Source organism: Osmerus mordax, chromosome 6 (genome assembly GCF_038355195.1).
Source record: "Osmerus mordax isolate fOsmMor3 chromosome 6, fOsmMor3.pri, whole genome shotgun sequence".
NCBI classification, from domain to species: Eukaryota; Metazoa; Chordata; class Actinopteri; order Osmeriformes; family Osmeridae; genus Osmerus; species Osmerus mordax.
The window spans coordinates 14992394-15011375 of NC_090055.1; the positions used below are offsets into that span (position 1 = coordinate 14992394).

Sequence of the window (18982 nt, forward strand, 5' to 3'; positions counted from 1 at the left end):
TAGAAGTAGTCACGCGAGTTTTCGTGACGTTAGTGACGTAAGTAGCGTCATTGACTGTGGCTAGCAAGTTAGCCACCGTTAGCTTCACTTTTCGCCACAAAAACTTAATTTCCACTTAAACCATGCAACGGAACGTAAATCCCAATAGAAGCAACTCAATCGCTACCAAGACGAAACCTTGGACACCTAGGTTGTCTATGTAGGCCAAATATTGACTGAGATTTAGGGGGGCAAAAAGAAATAAAAATAATATATATGTGAGAGAACAAAGGTTGTGCCCTTGCCGAAGGCAAAGCACACCCAACTAGAGAGGATACAATTTCTGGGGAAATTGTAGGGTGTGCTTGCTTGCGTCGGTTGCACAGGGGTCTGTATATTTTATATAAAAATGCATCGGGCCTACTTATTATTTATAAAGATTACATAGATTTAAAAGCATCTTTTTTTTGCTGCTTATTTACAACTCAAAATACGAGTGAAGTGTAGAATGAAATATGATGTCTTCTCATTTCCCCTGCCAGAGGCAGCTGACAGGCTGAATCAAAACGAATACATTTGGCAGACCGGTGTTAAAATGGACCTAATCTCTATGACTTAAACGTCCTTTTAAGTTGTCCCTTCTCGTGATATTTTCAGGCATTTAGCCTACTCATATTGCATTCATTCATTAATAAAGAACCCCCTTTGAAGATTATTCTACGACTTTACCGGCAGAAGATAGAATCGCGATTCAAACAGTACCATCTGCTAACTGAAAATATGCCCCCAAAAACGTAAATAAGCTTGACATTTATTTAGTGGAAAATCGCTCATTCATAAAAAGCTCACTGGTAGCGATCATTGTCAGTAACAACGCAAAATGCGATATAGCCCTGTGTGGAGAAGCTGCCCCGGTAAATTCTACTACTACAGTACAGTACTAGACTACTGCTGTGTTCGTCTTGGTAGCGATTGCGTTGGTTGAATTCGATTTAACGTTCCGTTGTACGGTTTAGGCTGAAATTAATTATTTTCATGAACAGATTGACAAAGTTTAGGCTGTGGAAATGAAGTTCAGGTTAGTAGTCAGATTGTTTCAACTATTGAAAGACTTTTGAGTAAGGGGAGTGCCGAACATGTTCTGTCGCCGTTTGACTTGAACAGCTGAGGAGTTTTTGTTAGCTACTCACACTAGTGTCTCGGGGAGGCTACAGCGTTGCAGTGAGCTACACTGGTTTGAAACCACAGGTAATGGTAATTTCACCAACAAATCGTTTACTAATGTCAGAATAAATCATACAACGAAAATGTATATGTGAGGAATGTTTATTTTAACGATTGAAAACAGATACATCATAGACCACTGTAGTATGTGTTGCCCGGGCAACACAGGCTAATGTCATGATGCTAATACTTCAGTGAAATAGTAGACTACTGTTTCCGAAAGTAGATGTACTTCCTTAATAATATCAGCTTATATTGTACATTACACATCACAATTGTGTGTCATATCACAAAGTAAAATGAGTAAATAGTTATCACCCTGGCCTCTGCTTGTGGCGTTTCTGCAGCTGCCTTGCAGTAAAGCTATAGTTAGCCTAGCTATCCCCCAAGTTAACAGATGCGAAACGAATGTTCTGCCAAAGGTAGTCACGCGTGTTTTCATGACGTTAGTGACGTAAGTAACGTCAGTGACTGTGGCTAGCAAATTAGCCACCGTTAGCTTCACTTTTCGCCACAAAAACTTACCTTAAGCCCAAACCATGCAACGGAACGTAAATTCCAATAGAAGCAACTCAATCGCTACCAAGACGAAACTGTTGACACCTACGTTGTCTATGTAGGCCAAATATTGACTGAGTTTTAGGGGGGCAAAAAGAATAAATAATAAGAAGAAGAATAATAATATATATGTGAGAGAACAAAGGTTGTGCCCTTGCCGAAGGCAAAGCACACCCAATTAGAATTTATTTGTTCAATGAGTGAAACATACAGATGCATATAAATGAAATGTTCCCCCAATCTGTAACAGAAAAAATGGATACCAGAGACAGCAGAGAGTGAGCTCTCCAACTAGGCTACTTCTACCCGGCAATTCAATCAATTTCCCGGCACATTTGCAATGTAACGCAATGCAGATGTGCACACTGCCCCCTACCGAACAAGATGGGTAGCTTGGTCAGCAGGGAGCTGAAGAAGAGCGGCTACTGACGTCACTCTGCTGCGCCGCTCAGAATGCTTTTTCGTTCATTTTGCATTTCTGCAAATGCATTTGAATTTGAATTGTGGTCACAATTTTGCAGTCACGTTCTTAAAATAAAAATGCATTTCTGGAAATGCATTTGAATTTGAATTGTGGTCACGATTTAGCAGCCACGTTCTTGAAAATGAAAACGCATTTCTGGAAATGCATTTGAATTTGAATTGTGGTCACGATTTTGCAGACACTTTCTTAAAATGAAAATGCATTTCTGCAAATGCATTTGAATTTTCAAATTTTACATTTCAAATTGAATTTTGGTATCTATTTGCTGGGGCATATTTTGAAAATTAAATCTCAAATGTCTATTTCTTTTTCATTTTAATTAAGTGAAAGATTGAGCACTCTTGAAGAAGAAAATTAAAATGCAAATAGGATGATTGATTACTAATTTCATTTATGAGTCAAATAATGCAGCTACATTCTTAAAATGCAAATGCATTTCTGGAAATGCATTTGAATTTTGGTAATGATTTGCTTCCATACCTACCAACATGCTAGCAATAGGTGAATTGGTGACCGTTGCTAGAAACACATATTTACATTTTACATTACATTTACATTTAGTCATTTAGCAGACGCTCTTATCCATAGCGACTTACAGTGAGTACAGGGACATTCTCCCCGAGGCAAGTAGGGTGAAGTGCCTTGCCCAGGGACACAACATCATTTTTGGCACGGCCGGGAATCGAACCAGCGACCTTCTGATTACTAGCCCGATTCTTTAACCGCTTTAACCGCTCAGCCACCTGACTCAGCCAATCAGCGTCCTCAAAAATTATTCCTAATGGGTGCTGAAATAATCGCCCCAAGCAAAGAGTATAGAAGTGATTTTGCAACTGTAGGGCATACTTTACGTTATTGAAAATGACTCCGGACCGGACTTCAGCCATTCTCAAATTCTGTCAGATATCCTCTCCAAAATACTTTTGAGAGGAGAACTTTAGTGGAGAAAATAAAAATAAAAGAGTTTGGCCCAGATCAACCTGACCAAAATTACACAACATGCGAGCGAAAAGGGTACAGCTAAATCATACACGAGAGGTTTCTCCAACGATTGGTAAGCTACAACAGAAAGGCCTGGCTAGCTGGATGCATTAATGTCAATGCCTTATTTTGCTTCCCGTGCTTGTTTTTCATAACATTCGGAACAGATACAGCATGGACTGTTACAGGAGTTAAGGACATTAAACATTTATCTGAGAAAACAAAACAAGTGCACAAAGGCACACATGGAGAATACAATCAAGCTAGCCATGCCAGGCAGAGACAATATCGTTATGCAACTGGACGAAGGTCACTGGATTGGGGTGAGGAAACACAACGAAGAAGTGGATAAGAACAGGCACGTTCTATCAAAGATAATTGATTGTGTTAAATTCATCTATAAATCCTTAATATTTAGTTTTACAGTAATAGTTGTGTTGTGTTTTCTAATAATACCAGGGAGAGTGGCTCAAGTGCCCAGATGTCCTGAAGGCATGAAGTCGAACGCACCTAATGTAATGTTGTTTCCCATTTGGGGGAGTTGACTCGTATTTGGGGGGAGTGTTTTCATTTGAGGGATGCACTCATGTTAGTGGGTGTGATTTGCACTTCAGGGCCACCGTAGTCCACCCTACCACTAGGCCTTCCATAGTATATATGACCCAATCGGCGTTCGAACGACCCATAACTAACGTGTACACACTGAGGTCACATTGCACACGTTTTGTAATGTTTGAGTAACACTGCTGGACTACTACAAAATGGAGACTACTAAATCAGGTAGGTATTATAAAATAGAACACTAAAATTTGAGCAACCACAGTTTAAAACTCATATTTACCCGTTTGTTCTGCTGTTATTGTTATAATGCTAGTCTTGTACTGATCGGCTAACTAACCAGCAAAGCTAGCCAGCTAGCCTAGCTACTGGGACGTTGTTGCATGCTCTTACACATTACTACAGTCAATCATCCTTGTCATCGGTTGATAGCTAGCTAATTCAGTTGTATTTGGCTTTTAGAGCGGAATTTCATTTTTATGGTAGCTCATCGATAAATTCGCAATCTGCAGCTAGTGATCATGTTGTTAGTTTGCCATATCCGCTAGGCTAGTTAGTCAGAGAGCTGTGGCTAGTAAAGTCTAATGTAGGCCTACACTTTATGGTGAAAAGTATGTTGACACCTGACCATCACATGCATATGGCCAGTAAATTATTTCTACACCAAATTCGACAAAACATTTTGAATAAACATCACTTTGTGCATTGGGGCATGAGCAAGCTCATTGGTGCTGTTATGCCAAAAACTGTCACCAATGTGTGCTGTTTTTCATGATTGTGGGCGAAAGCCCTTTATTTTACATTTGGAAATATTGGTGCTAAAGCATGAAATATCATATGTCTAGACAATTCTGTGGCTTTCTTGTTTATTTTTGAGAATACCCCCACGCACAAAGTGAGGTCCTTTACAGAAATGCAAGTTTGGAAGAATGTGCCTGACCTGTACAGACCTAAACACCAACACATTTGGTATTACATTATAATGCCATCTCCAAGCCAAGTCTTATCAACATCATTGCCCAACCTGCTCTTTTTGCTGAATGGAAGCAATTTCCATGTGTTCCAACACTGATATGGACAGCCTTCCCAGAAAAGTGAAGGCAGTTATAGGTGGGAACCAACTCCATATTAATACTCATGATTTTGGAATGAAAGGTACACTGAGTGGTCTTCACATTAGGGTTGCCACCCGTCCTGGTTTTACCGGGATTGTTGTCTTTTTTGACTGACTGTCTCGAAAAGATTAATATTTTTTTTCCTGTGACACAAATTGACCCGTTTTTTTGTGAAAATGTATTTTCAAATAAAACCTCATTTGGAATGTCCTTCTACTGCTATTCTATTTTCCTGCTTATGTTCATACATCCAATTTTGTCTCAGTAAACTATTAGCCTAAAACACAGCAAAGATTGGCCATGTGTTTACTTTTATTTGATTGGTAACCCCTCCCCCCCACACACACTCCCCAGTCACCGTCCAAGTGTCCCGGTTTTTCGCTTTATCCAAGGTGGCAAACCTAGTTCACATACTTATTCATAAAGTGTGTGTGGTCATTTTCAGAAGATCCTTTCCTCAGGCATGTGGAGACAGACGTGCTAATTCCGAAGATTATGAGGGAAAAAGCTAAGGAGCGCTGTGCTGAGAAAGTTGATGGTGAGTGATGGCTAACCAGCTAGCTAGTTGCACAGAGATCTGAGGGTGCCTTATGCTCTCGTTACTCAACATCTTTTAGAGGTAAGGATTTGACAGGTTTAAGTTAAGTGGCAGTAGTGAAGCATCACTTGCCCTCTAATTTTCTGGTTAGAAGTTTCCTAGGGACTTCCTGATCAAATATTATTGTCATACTTTGTTGCCAATTCAATATGTAGCCTATTGAATATATTATTTTTAGTGGTGGGCCGTTATCGGTGTTAACGCGCTAACGTGAGACTCTTATCGGGCGATTAAAAAGAATATCGCCGTTAATCTATTCTCAAAGTTGGGTTGGGAGCTTGGTCTATACTACGCAAGCTATGATGACTTTCACCTTGATATTTTAGCGCGGATGTATACCTAGCCGAATTGCACTGTAGGGGGCGAAAACGAGTCTTCGAACCTGTGTGTATGCCTTGTGTATGAAATTATCACATCAAACGTGACGTGCTAACATGGATGCAGCTATGAAGCCGCCTGGTTTGCTTCAGGGAAAATTTATTTTTAAGAAGCTTCCCAATGGAAACCTCGACAAGACTAAGCTTGTTTGCACCTTGTGCTATGCGGAATTAGTTTACTGTGGGAGTTCTTCCAGTCTCAAATACCACCTAAACGCAAAGCATCCCTTAGCTAATGCGGAAGATGCCGGGCCAAGCACTGATGCTAGCGCAGGAGAAGAGTCGTCGTCAAACTACGATGTTTGAGTGCAACCGAGGCAAGCACGTCAGCACAGCTCATCAGCCAAGATAACTAATCTAATAAACAGTTAATAAACACAAGTACATCTTATTGAACATAATTTAGTTTCATAAATTTATGAAATTTATTTTCATCAGAATTATGTCGTTTGGTTTGAGAGCGTTTTGTCTGAGAATGACGCCGTGTAGTTTGAGAGCGTTTTGTCTGAGAATGATGTTGTTTGGTTTGAGAGAATGATGGCGTTTAGTTTGAGAGCGTTTTGTCTGAGAATGATGTTGTTTGGTTTGAGAGCGTTTTGTCTAAGAATGACGCCGTTTAGTTTGAGAGCGTTTTGTCTGAGAATGATGGCGTTTGGTTTGAGTGTTTTGTCTGAGACTGAAGCCGTTTCGCCTGAGTCTGACGACTTTTGGTCTGAGACTTGACGCCTTTTCGTTTGAGTCTGACACTTGAGTCTGAGATCTGAGGATGTCCTAAAATGAACACCGTACGCCTGGTTGGCTTCAGGGAAAATGTATTTTTAAGAAGCTTCCCAATGGAAACCTCGACAAGACTAAGGTTGGTTGCACCATGTGCTATGCGGAATTTGTTTACTGTAGGAGTTCTTCCAGTCTCAAATACCACCTAAACGCAAAGCATCCCTTAGCTAATGCGGAAGATGCCGGGCCAAGCACTGATGTAGCGCTGGGGAAGAGTCGTCGTCGAACTACGATGTTTGAGTGCAACCGAGGCAAGCCCGTCAGCACAGCTCTATCAGCCAAGCTAACTAATCTAATAAACATTTAATAAACACAAGTACATCTTAATGAACATAATTTATTTTCATCACCAATTATCATAGTAGAACAGCTTTCTCAAGCAGTTTGTGATGCATTTTGGAAACAGGAGATGAGCTCCTGGTCTAATGTGCCACCTGGCTTGAGAAACTCGTTCTCAAAGACTTACTTTTAGTCATTATTTGGGTAGCACACATATTCTGAATGCCTTCGGCGGAGTTCAAATGAGCCATTTTAATCTAGATTAACGCCAAGATTACAGTGAGATTAATCTAGATTAAAAAAAATTATCTATGCCCACCACTAATTATTTTGTTATTTAGGATTCCTCCATCTGGAGACAACCTATTGTGTTTGTTAGGAGTTTATCAGCATTCCTCTGTAAACCTATTGGTTTTGTTAGTGTTTATATCATTTTTATTATTCACCTTAAAGTTCCCATTATCTCACAATCTCAACCGTAAAAGGTTTTCAAATATGCCACAAATTTGGCACATTGATACTACAGGCCATGATCTGTTCCACACATGAGGAGGACACTTCTAAATGTTACTGTGTGCAAAGGCAAATATCTCAAAAAACTTAGCTGGAAAATCAAACTGTTCCCGAACCCCGTGGGGAGGAGGGCCACACCATCAGGGCCACCAACAAAACTCAGCAAAACTTGTTCTTGCTCTGGCTTTAGCTGTTGGATATTCGGCAGCGTTGCCACAACGGACCGAATGGCTTTGCTCGCATCTTTCTCCGCCGCCATTACGGAACTAAAACACAAACTAGCGCACAACATCAACGTCATCGTTCTCAGCCACTCCCTCTGTTCGCTGATTCGCCAGTAGAAAATCAACCAGAAATATCTGACTTGCGTACCTCATGGCCAGACCTATGTACAGAAGCAAAAATAAAATTGAGCGGAAGTACATAGGAGGGCAGAGCCAGGCTAACCATTTCATTCTTTCTGAGGGGAAACCAGATAACGACCATTGTAAGAGAGAAAACAATACCCCACTCTTATCTTCTTTGAATTGAGGTTAAATAATATAGTTGGCAGTGACATTATCAACAACTGTATTTTGTGAGCTACTCTTATTAAGAAAAAGATAAAACTTGTATACAATATCATATTCACATTTAAATAAAGACTTAAATTTAATATTATTATGGATTTACCCGCACGAATTGACCCCCCCCACAAAAGATACGACATGAAGGAAATGCAACATTACCTGCTTTGGCAATTGAGGGATAGACAAAAGTGTATATAAACACTTTACATGCATAGGAAAGTTCCTTCATCTAAAGCTGTCAAGTCCTATAACTTGCATGGTGTATTGTGTGCTACTGAATCAACCTGAGGCATATATGCTTTTCCCTCAGGCCAATCAGCAGCACACACAAAAAAAAAAAAAAAATATTCTGCTCCTTGACATGTCACTTAAATGCATTTTTCCGTTATCATGTGGGGCAGTTGTCGGTCTTTTCCCTGAAGCTCATTGTTGAGTGTACTCAATTTTCTCTGGTCAAGTCTGTCAAAAACCCCAGATCCAGCAGCAACACATCATCTGACCGTTTCTTGTGCTCTTCGTTCCTTGCAGACAGAAAAGTCTTTATCTCGGAGCAAGTCAACAAAGCGTTGTAACACCTTCCCGCGACTCAACCATGACATCAGCATGAAGTAGTAGGTCTCCGTAGGCGGCATCGAGCTCATCTAATAACACCTTGAATAAGCGATGCTGAAGTGCTTTTGATCGTATTGAGTTTATCAGTTTGACCACCAGTGTCATTACGTGAGAAAAGTCCTGGGGCCTCATGTATAAAAGATTGCGCAGCTTACATACCAGAAGATGGCATATGGCCAAAACTTGAAAAGTACCTACGCACAGAAATATTCACATGTATAAAACCGGTCGTACGCCAGGTCCTGCGCACCTTTCCTCACCAGGCCCATCAACCTCAACCTCATGAGGAAGGACGTCTGTGATCTGAAATTACATGATAATACAGATCATGCAGCAGATAGTTGCATGAAGTTAGTGTTTTTTTATTCTATTGCAAATATAGCAATATTTAAGAATAAAATATCAAAAGTTTACATACCTCGGTTGACAGCCGTGACTCCCGACAATACATCAGTCGGTAGGGTGAATACCTGGTGGAAGCCTGAATACTGGTGTTATGTGCAAACAAAATTACCTTCATGTTATCCTCCCACCGTTCTTGATGGCCATCCAGAGTCTTCCCGATGGCCCTCTTCAGTGTCTGGTTGGTCCTCTCATCCAGTCCGTTGGTCTGGGGATGGTAGGCGGACGTGATCCAATACTTTGCCCCCCACTTCTCGAACAAGAGAAGTGGGGGGCAACCTAAATAACCTAATTAAGTACAAATGTAATCATTAGTTTAGTTTGTGTGTGTAGTATGTCCACAACATTTAAGAAATGTTTTATTTAGCATCTACTTGACCTTGTTCCAGAACTCTCTGCCTTGGTCCGTCAGGATGACCTCTTGTGCGCCATGGGTGTGGAAGATGTCCATCAGGGCCTGGGATGTTGCCAAGGCTGTCCTAGCAGTACATAGAACACAACAATATACATGGAGCTATAATATACAGTTTCAATCAAAATTATTCAACCCCATTGCGTATTAGGCTTATTGGCAAATTGTACAATTTTTCTGAAGTTTGCAATAAACAAAGTAGACAAGAACAGTTGAAATAGTTCAATAAAACTCATATTACCATGGTTTTCATCCAAATTCAACACGGAATGCTACTTTTAATCACTACTGCAGTCTCAAAATTATTCAACCCCTTCATGACAAGCATCTTCAGCACTTAGTAGAGCACCCTTTGAAATTATTCAAATCCCTATACAATAAACTAATGAAGCCCCAAGGGCTTCATTAGTCAAAAGAATTGTCCAAAAAGTTCAGAGAAGAGATCATTGCCTTGCAAAAACAAGGAAAAGGATACAAAAAGATGGCAAAATCACTGAATGTCCTTAAAGATACAGTTGGAAGCATAGTTCGCAAGTTCAAAGTTGAAGGAACAGTGGCTACACTACCTGGACGTGGCAGAAAGAGGAAGCTATCAGCGGCTGCCACCAGATTCCTGCGGAGGCAAGTGGTCAAAAACCCTTGTGACTGCAAAACCCCTGCAGCAAGACTTGGTGGCAGCAGGCACTGAGGTTTCAGTTTGCACAGTAAGGCGCATACTAAACACTGAAGGGTTCCATGCCCGGACTCCAAGACGCACACCACTACTGACCCAAAAGCACAAGAAAAGTCGTCTCCAATATGCTGAAAACCATATAAATAAGCCACCAAAGTTTTGGAATTCTGTTCTGTGGAGCGATGAGCCAAAACTGGAACTTTTCGGGCCTATGGTTCAGCGGTATGACTGTAGGAAGAAGAATGAAGCATATGCTGAAAAGAACACACTGCCTACAGTGAAGCATGGCAGTGGCTCAGTGATGCTCTGGGGCTGCTTTGCTGCCTCTGGCACTGGAAACCTGCAGCGTGTGGAGGGCACGATGGATTCAGTCAAGTATCAGGAAATCTTAGGAAAAAATGCTGTCTGTTAAGAAGCTGAAGCTTGGGCGTCATTGGACCTTCCAACAGGACAATGATCCCAAGCATACCTCAAAGTCCACCAAGGCTTGGTTTCAGAAGAAGAAATGGAAGATTCTAGAGTGGCCGTCACAGTCGCCTGACTTGAACCCCATCGAAAATATCTGGTGGGATTTGAAGAAGGCGGTTGCAATACGCACACCAAAGAATATTACTGAACTGGAGGCCATTGCCCATGAGGAATGGGCTAAGATTCCTCAGGAACGCTGTCAGAAGCTGGTGTCTGGCTATGCATCACGTTTGCAGCAGGTCATAACAGCAAAAGGGTGCTGAAGATGCTTGTCATGAAGGGGTTGAATAATTTTGAGACTGCAGTAAATTCATTAGTCATTAAAAGTAGCATTTTGTGTTGAATTTGGATAAAACCCTTGTAATATTAGTTTCATTAAACTACTTAACCCTTGTGCTGCCTTCGGGTCACATGACCCGAAGGCAGCACAACGAACCATCGTTGTGTTTAGCCAATTTTACCCAATACAAAAACAAATAAAAATTATTTTTTAATCTTCGCAATGTGGGGGGTCTGAGAAAGCCCAACGGTTAAAAGAAAATGCTTCACTTTGTATACGGTAAAGTTGTCGCAATACGACGGTGGGTCACAACGACTGATGGGTCAGAATGACCCGAAGACAACACAAGGGTTAAACAATTATTGTGTTATTTGTTTATTGCAAACAGCTGAGAAATTTTATATTTTGCCAATAAACCTAATGTGCAATGGGGGTTGAATAATTTAGATTGCAACTGTAGCTGTTATATTAAACATATTAATTTTCAAGGAGAAAATTTAGATACATGTGTTTACTAAATGCACAGATGTAACTCACCTGGATGGGAGTGGCCTCTACCCACTTGGTAAAGAAATCAGTTGCTGTGAGGCAGTAGCGATTCCCATTCCTGGATGCCTTGAACGGTCCGATGAGGTCCACTCCTGGCATACATTCAAATACATGTTTTGGCGTTAAATAATGGTTGGAAACTGTTTCATTTAAATGTGGAATGAGTGGAACTCACCCATCATGTACCAAGGTGAAACAGGCTTGATGCTCTTCAACTCAGGTGCCTCTGTCTTCACCTTCTCGAACTTCTGGCAAGGCACACAGGTGCGGACCTTGAAACAAACGATCAAGAGCAAGTTGAGATAATGTGCTCTTTAGCAGTGTGTCAACAACAATATTGCTACAGTTTGTAATAGATATAGGTTTCTTTCTTACCCAGTCTTCTGCATCCTAGCCAATGCCACGCCAGTAGAAGCGCTGGTTGATCTTCCCCAACATGCGCTTCACTCCGAAGTAGCCGGCGTGGACCTCAGTCAGCACTGCCTCCCTTTCCTCGTCAGACATGATGACCCTCCTTGGTGGCTGACGATCCTTGGCCCTCAAATACATGCAACCATCTAGATTCTAGAATATAAAACCGTTAAAGAATGAAAATTTATCGGATGATCTCCGGAGTGAGCGCTTGTGCCCAGGAGAGGCATCCTCCTTGTACTTCCCTGCTGAGAGATAATTAAAAATGTCACTGAAGGATGACATATTTAAGTACTTAATTAACAAAATGTCTAAGTATTAACTAATCTAAGTATAAATGGCTATTTGTTTTGTAACTAGGTCCTATCTGTATGTTTCTATATTATTCTGTAAGACTATCTAAAGCTAACTGACTAGATAGTTTAAACTAAATCTTGATACTTCGAATTCAATCAAACAGCTAATATTACAATATAAACAATCGGTATTACAAAATGTTATACTGATAATATGATATGTTATTCTGTAAAACTATCTAGTGTAAAGCTAGCTAACTTGCTAGTTTCAAAAGTCTAAGTTACTACTCTGATATAAATAAACTAATTACTTGTTAAAAACAATAGACTATATAACTATGACTAAGAACTAAACGTAAAGGAATCATTTTAGGGTTATCTGGTGTAGATTGTCTCCGGGTGGTTGTCTTGATCTGGCCTTGATGCGTCAGCAGATAAATGACAACTCGAGCCGATGACCGTCCAAAACTGTGAGAGCGAGCCTGAGGTAAATTGCAATTTTTGAAGTGCCTACCCAGAGCCATAGAAAAAGAGAGTTGCGACACACTTTGATCTCGCCGACACGTGATCACGTGGTTCAAGTAGCTCGCTGTAGTTCCAAAAAATCCCACTGCTGTCAACCTGTTTGAATGGTTTCCAATGAAGCTGGCCAACGGAAATCGCTTTCTCAGGCAAATAGCGATTGAAACCGGCTTGGTTAAAGAAATCCGATATTCGGGCTATTTTCAGCAGACTCGTATCTACAAAACGCAGTCCTCCCTGACGTTTTTGGTGTAGAATGGAGTGAAATACAACATTGTGAACACTCACTGCCAGTGAAACACAGGAAAAAAGCTAGAGCTTTTTCGTCACATGGTTACTCGCTGACGAGTACGTCACTCGCTGTAGTAAAAAAAATAAAAAATAATACTGCTGTCAACCTGTTTGAATGGTTTTCGACGGGACAGACAGCAGCACCATCTCGATTCACGGACATTTTCGGGTTATTAACACATAATGTCAATTGGTTACTGGTGTGTTGTATCATGTATGTCTGATACTTTATTAACATTTATGTATTACATTAACTTAACATCTTACATAACGCAATATTGTGAAGCAGAGCTAGAAATGGCTATGCTAGCTACCGATACTGTACCATACTGTACATACCAAACAGTAGCCTAATGAGGACTATATTGTTCCACTTAACGTTTAACCTATTAACCTACGTTTTTTTATTCATCAGCCCACTTACAATTTACCACATTAACAACACTTATATTTGTAGTACTTGATGCAAGGTGAATCTAACCATTATCACCAGCAACTGCTCAAATTAAGACAAGAAAGGAGTTTGGTAAAAAATAACAGAATATACAAGGCAACCAACTGCATTCAATAAAACATTTTATTGTACAATATGTCCAGTGTTCTTCCACTCCTTTTGTTTGTAGTTATCCAGTGATGCAAACTAGCCATGTTATCTAGTTGAGCTGGCTAGTGAGTGGACCTGAAATTCCTGCCGAGCGTTGAAAGCTAGCTGGACGATGGGGTACCCCTTAATCTGCAATTCATTGTTGCTAGCTCTAATCAGATGTACTATAGGCTAATAAGAGAAGACTAACTTTGTATGCCAACGAACACCAATAACTAGAACTAATTTGACAGACTATAAACCAACGGATTTCTGGTTAGGATACACGTGCTCTCTAGCTAGCTACAGTAACCGTGTTGCTGATGTTAGATACTAGGCCTACAGTCTAGCTCTAACTGCATTTAGAATCTAACAAGCTATACTCTTACGATACATTTTATCTAAAGCTGGCTATATGAAATACTACTAATAACAATTGATATGTGGTGGTAGAAATAATGCAGGATTTTCACCAATTTACCAACTAATTTGCTTCGGAGACACTGAAAATGAATGGGATTCAACGGTGGAAAATACAATGTTTGGAACTATAGGTCGCGTGAGACACGCTTTACTTCCACATTCCACGATAACAATGGGAGTCTATGGAAGTGTCGCAACTCTCTTTTTCTATGGCTCTGCGCCTACCTAGCAACCAGGACAGTTTCCCGCATCTCAGTAATTTAAGGTTGGCATAGCGATGGACGCCTCCTTGCAGCGGAAGGGCATTGTGACGTCAGATAGGACAGTTTTTGTCACTAGGACAATTTTTGGCCTGACAGGCTATTTCAAAACCGACTGTTTTACAGCTACATTTTTTTTTATTGTGAGATGTGCATAGGAAAGAGGTGTCAATGGACTTTGGGGTTCACGGTATGTCCATTTACCCACTGAACTGTCGTTATTCAACTGTGACAAGGTAAATTTGGTTCTGCAATCAATGACACCTTTAATAAATGCTCTTAACAAATCATAACATATTGCCTAAAACCTGAGGTAAGCACAAAAACAATCAGTGATACATTTGCGACCCATTAAAAATTACGGTCGCAATGGCATTTCAAAAGGTCGCAAATGCGACCATTTCGGTCGCAGTGTAGTGCCCTGATAGACTGTTTTAGACACACTGTTTTCACCTTAAGCATATGTGTGCATATGTCCAACTTTGAGGGTTGTTGTTTTCTTTGGCATGGTCATTACAGGTTTTTTTTACTTTGTAGTACTGGTGCTCCCAACTAGCACCAGCAAATATTTAGGAGCACCCACTGAAAATGTTCGTATTGTCTTTTCAGTTCTTCAAATTAGCGCGAGTGAGCTCCCTGTCACGTGACGAGTTATTGACGGTTAATTTTAAAATCGGCATTACAGGTAAGAACATAAAGATTACGTTTACTTGATTATGTAAAGTTGGATGGAACGGTACACTGGTCACTGTATCAGCTCAAAGCAGGCACATACTGTGCAGTTAATTAGCAAGTGTTTTGTAAAGACATTTTAACAGGTCGCATCATACCAATTATTCGCACTCGCACAAATGCTTCCAAATATATTTTTGGGTTGCACAGATACAACTTCGGGAGCATATGCGACCAAAATGATGGCAATTTCAAGCCCTACATTTTGTCTGTATATCTGCATCTTACCTGATTTATTGTTTGTCATTTGTACACAATCCCTTACAGCATTGTAGGACACAAATAATCACAAGAAGTCCATGCATAGTGGGATAGCCAAGATCACTGTTAATAATGGCTTTGATCAAATTGTGCATCGAGTGACTACTGATGTGCATCGAATGATTACTGATGTGGACAGGCCTTTGTTGATTGGATTAGTTTCAGTACTCTGCCTCTCTTGATTGTTTTGATCTGCATTTATATTAAACTAGTAGTGATCATTGCCCAGATGTAAAGTAATTATTCATTATTTAGTTGTTTAGTAGCCTTGGAGGTACAGGAAGAAAGGGAGAAAGCTAAGTATGAAGACCTTGCTAACAGGGTGAAGATCTTGGCCATTCAACACCTCTTTAACACCAGCAACCTACCATCTGTATCTAGAATGCAGGACAGGGAGGCAAAAATAAATAAATCTTTATAGACTTGGCTCTGGACAGAGTAATAACTATTTACTATGTATACATCTGCAAACTGGTCCTACCAGCGCCATATTTAGATACTTGTTTCTCTTGTGTGTTTACCTATAAGGGAGAAAATAGATCTATGGTAGCCAGTTACAGTACATTGAGACCACAGAAAGGACCACCATTGAGTCAGACACTGTCAATTCAAAATGGGAAAGGAAGCACTTTTTTGAAAAATATGCACTGTGCATGTGTGCCAGAGATGGAGTCAAGACTGGAATTCTCAATACTGACTATAGTACCAGTCCTAGATCACTATAATCAATTGTACAATCAAAAAACTACCGCAATGAGGGTTACCAAACCAACCACTGACTCCCTATTAGGGTTGTCACGATTTTCAAACTCAATACCGATACCCGATAAATTAGAGGCATATATATATATATATATTTTGCCTATGTGAGAAAAAAAATCTATGTGCTTGCGACTTTTTACATAAATCTGACGTCATAGGAGGGGCTGTGCCTGCCTCTCTGCAGCGGTGCTGTGTGTGCAGTTGTGTTACAACTGGAGAAGGCGAAGACGGCACTGTTTGTATCAATACTGTTGCAAATAAATATCAAGACAGTGTGTGTTCAGTGTTGGAAAGTATTCATAACCTTCTACTTTTCCACGTTTGTTGTGTTAAAGTTTCAATTTCAAAGGAATATATATAAAGACCAGGATGACAAATTGAAAAAACGTATTTCTAATTTACAAACGATTTTATTCCCTTTTGTCAGGATGGTCAAAATATATTTCAGCTGTAGAGAGCCCTTGAAGGGACCTGTGAAAATCTATAGTTTCACGTCCGGACGAGAAAGTGTCTTATTTTATTTTTTATTTTTTCACATGTCCCTTCAGGGGCTCTGTACAGCTGCACCCTATGTAGGACATTAGGCATTATTACTAGACATTATCCAGTAGATTGGAGGTAAATGTTGGCTTCTGTCCTTTTCCACTGTTAATCTACTACTTCTCATTTTATTTCAGCCTTTAACCACTGCTGTAAGCAAACTGGCTTTCTTATGGCGTTCAAGTGTCGGAATGAGAATACCTCCTTGAAAGAGTGCCTGACTGTTTAGTGAGTATGAGACATTTACTGGTCCATCTTAATCCCCTGATTATAGGTGATCATAGTTTGGGCACAATAGACAATTATTAGTTTGTGTAGAATAGACCAACAGCATGGTCTCCTCACAAACATCTCACAAAGTCAACATTTGTGTAATAAAAGTTACCAAACATCACTTGCCCACAGCTACAAAGACCCATCATTTTTTGAGGAGTGCAAGAAGGAGTATATTCGTGACAAGTTGGAGTACGAGAGGACTGGCATTCCAGCCAAAAACAGGAAACAGAAGCTCCCAGCTAGCATGTAAACAAACTGTTGGATAGGCGCGCCTGATAGGCTAATAGCACCTCTAATTGAAGTCAGATGTATCTGAAACTATTTGTAACAATTTATTTGAAGAGGGTCTTTAAAAGCATTTATGACAAATTTTATGCAACCTTCCCAACACATTATTCCAGTGTAATTTCAATTATATTTTCAGTATTTAAATAAGTACTGGTAAAAAAACGTTATGTACACACATGCGTCAACATTGTTTAGAATGAGAAATTTCAAAACAGAAATTTGCTTCCACATCTTAGCATTGTACCTCACCTCTAAAGGGGATGTATCTATGTAATTTGTCTGATACCCTGCCACACCAGGTTTGTATGTGTGTGTGTTCATGATTATGTATGTATGTATGTGTGTTTGTTTAGAGTACCCTAATAGAGAAAATGTACAGAGCATTTCAGATTTTCACTATAAACCAATTTGATCATATTTTGAAAACTACCTGTGAATGTGTCATGAATATAGAAGGGGAATATATCAATTACACTTACACTCACAATAAAGTGTAATGAATGGTTTCAAAAGGATTTTATTTTGTTACAAATACCCCTTCAAACAAAATGCACAATTTCACAAGCAGGATGCGAAAGAAGTACTGTATGTGAAGGGGCCAGTCTAGTTGGTCAGAAAACAAGGTAATAATACTTTGAGATCTGGTTTAAATTTTACAGGATAATAACTAGATCAGGGGTCCCCAAAAAAAATTTCTGCGAGAGCCAGATCATTTTTCCTTTTTTTAATGTGGGGCTGGGTCGTTCTGTAACAGAAAATTACATGGGCCGGAGTGACTACGAGTATTATTGTGGAGATTTTATTATGATTTTAAATGTATTCATTATGCTAGATTAGTTAATTATTTTGTTATGCACCGTACATCCGTACATATAAAGGTATATATAGCCTATTAAAAGAGCATTATTACTATTGTAATAGTAATTTTTAATATTCATTGTCATTTAAAATCAAAACATTTACTAATGCATATTAGTCAGTGTTAAACGTTTTTATTTTTTTAATAAAAAAGTATCTGGCATTGTTCAGAGGGCCGGTCCAAATGCGTGGGGGGGCTGTATTTGGCCCGCGGACTGTAGTTTGGGGACCCATGTTATAGATTGTCTTAGTGTTAGGATCCAGGCCATTACTATGGTCACAAGCATAGAATCCTGACTCCCCTCTCTTGGGTTTGTGCTTTGTAGTGTGTTAATATGGTAAATTAAAGATTTGAAAGCTTCAGACAACATAAAGAAACGTTGAGGAAAACTGAGTCATAGTATATTGTGCTGACCCTCCTGATTTGAGGCATAAATTCAGATGCAGGAGTAATGTGTACAGATCTGATTATTTCCACAAACAATGGAATAACTTAGTCCTGTACATGTAATTCTGAATGCGTAACCTGCAAATACTACTGCTGTGTTGCACTTGTATACAGAACCAGTGCATGGTACACAGGGCTTAAGCCTTAAGGTAATTTACTAAAGGCAAGGTTGAACTTGAGTTAAATGATCCCAAATAACATATTTTTTATTAAATATATTGTTTTTTGATAACCTAGATTAGAACATGCACTGCAAGTAGGCTATTTATCTGAAACCATTGATGGTCATTACATATTTCTGTATGTGAATATGAATATAAAACAATACAATAAACCAATAAATGTTGTGTTGTCTGTTTTTATTTTTATATATCTTATAATCTTTCTAAATAGTAAACTTTGACTAAGGTGTTCTCTGTTGTTGTACAGTGTACAAGTTGCACATCTGTTGCATCTGAGATGTTGTAGAACCATATCTACCAATAAGCTTAAATAAACCAAAGTCTGGAATTGTGGGACCAAGAGATATCCGTCTGGTCAAACTGCAGCTAACTGAAAAGTAATGCAATAATCAATTGTCAAATATAAGATGTGCAGGATACTGCAAGTGTCATGTTTGCATA

At 39.6% G+C, this 18982-nt stretch overlaps 1 protein-coding gene across 2 annotated transcripts; it reads left to right on the plus strand.

Annotated features, from left to right (window-relative positions):
* Positions 1–3705: 3705 nt before the first annotated feature.
* cmc1 (C-x(9)-C motif containing 1) lies at positions 3706–18706 on the plus strand. Of its 2 annotated transcripts, none has more exons than XM_067238844.1 (4): positions 3706–4006; positions 5345–5437; positions 16627–16717; positions 16895–18706. In XM_067238844.1, the coding sequence occupies exons 1-4, from the start codon at positions 3988–3990 to the stop codon at positions 17013–17015; spliced, it is 324 nt and encodes a 107-aa protein (XP_067094945.1). In that variant the 5' UTR covers positions 3706–3987; the 3' UTR covers positions 17016–18706. The 2 variants fall into 2 exon arrangements, with proteins under 2 accessions (XP_067094945.1, XP_067094946.1); XM_067238845.1 differs by having other exon boundaries at positions 3892–4006; positions 5348–5437.
* The last annotated feature ends 276 nt before the right edge of the window (positions 18707–18982 follow it).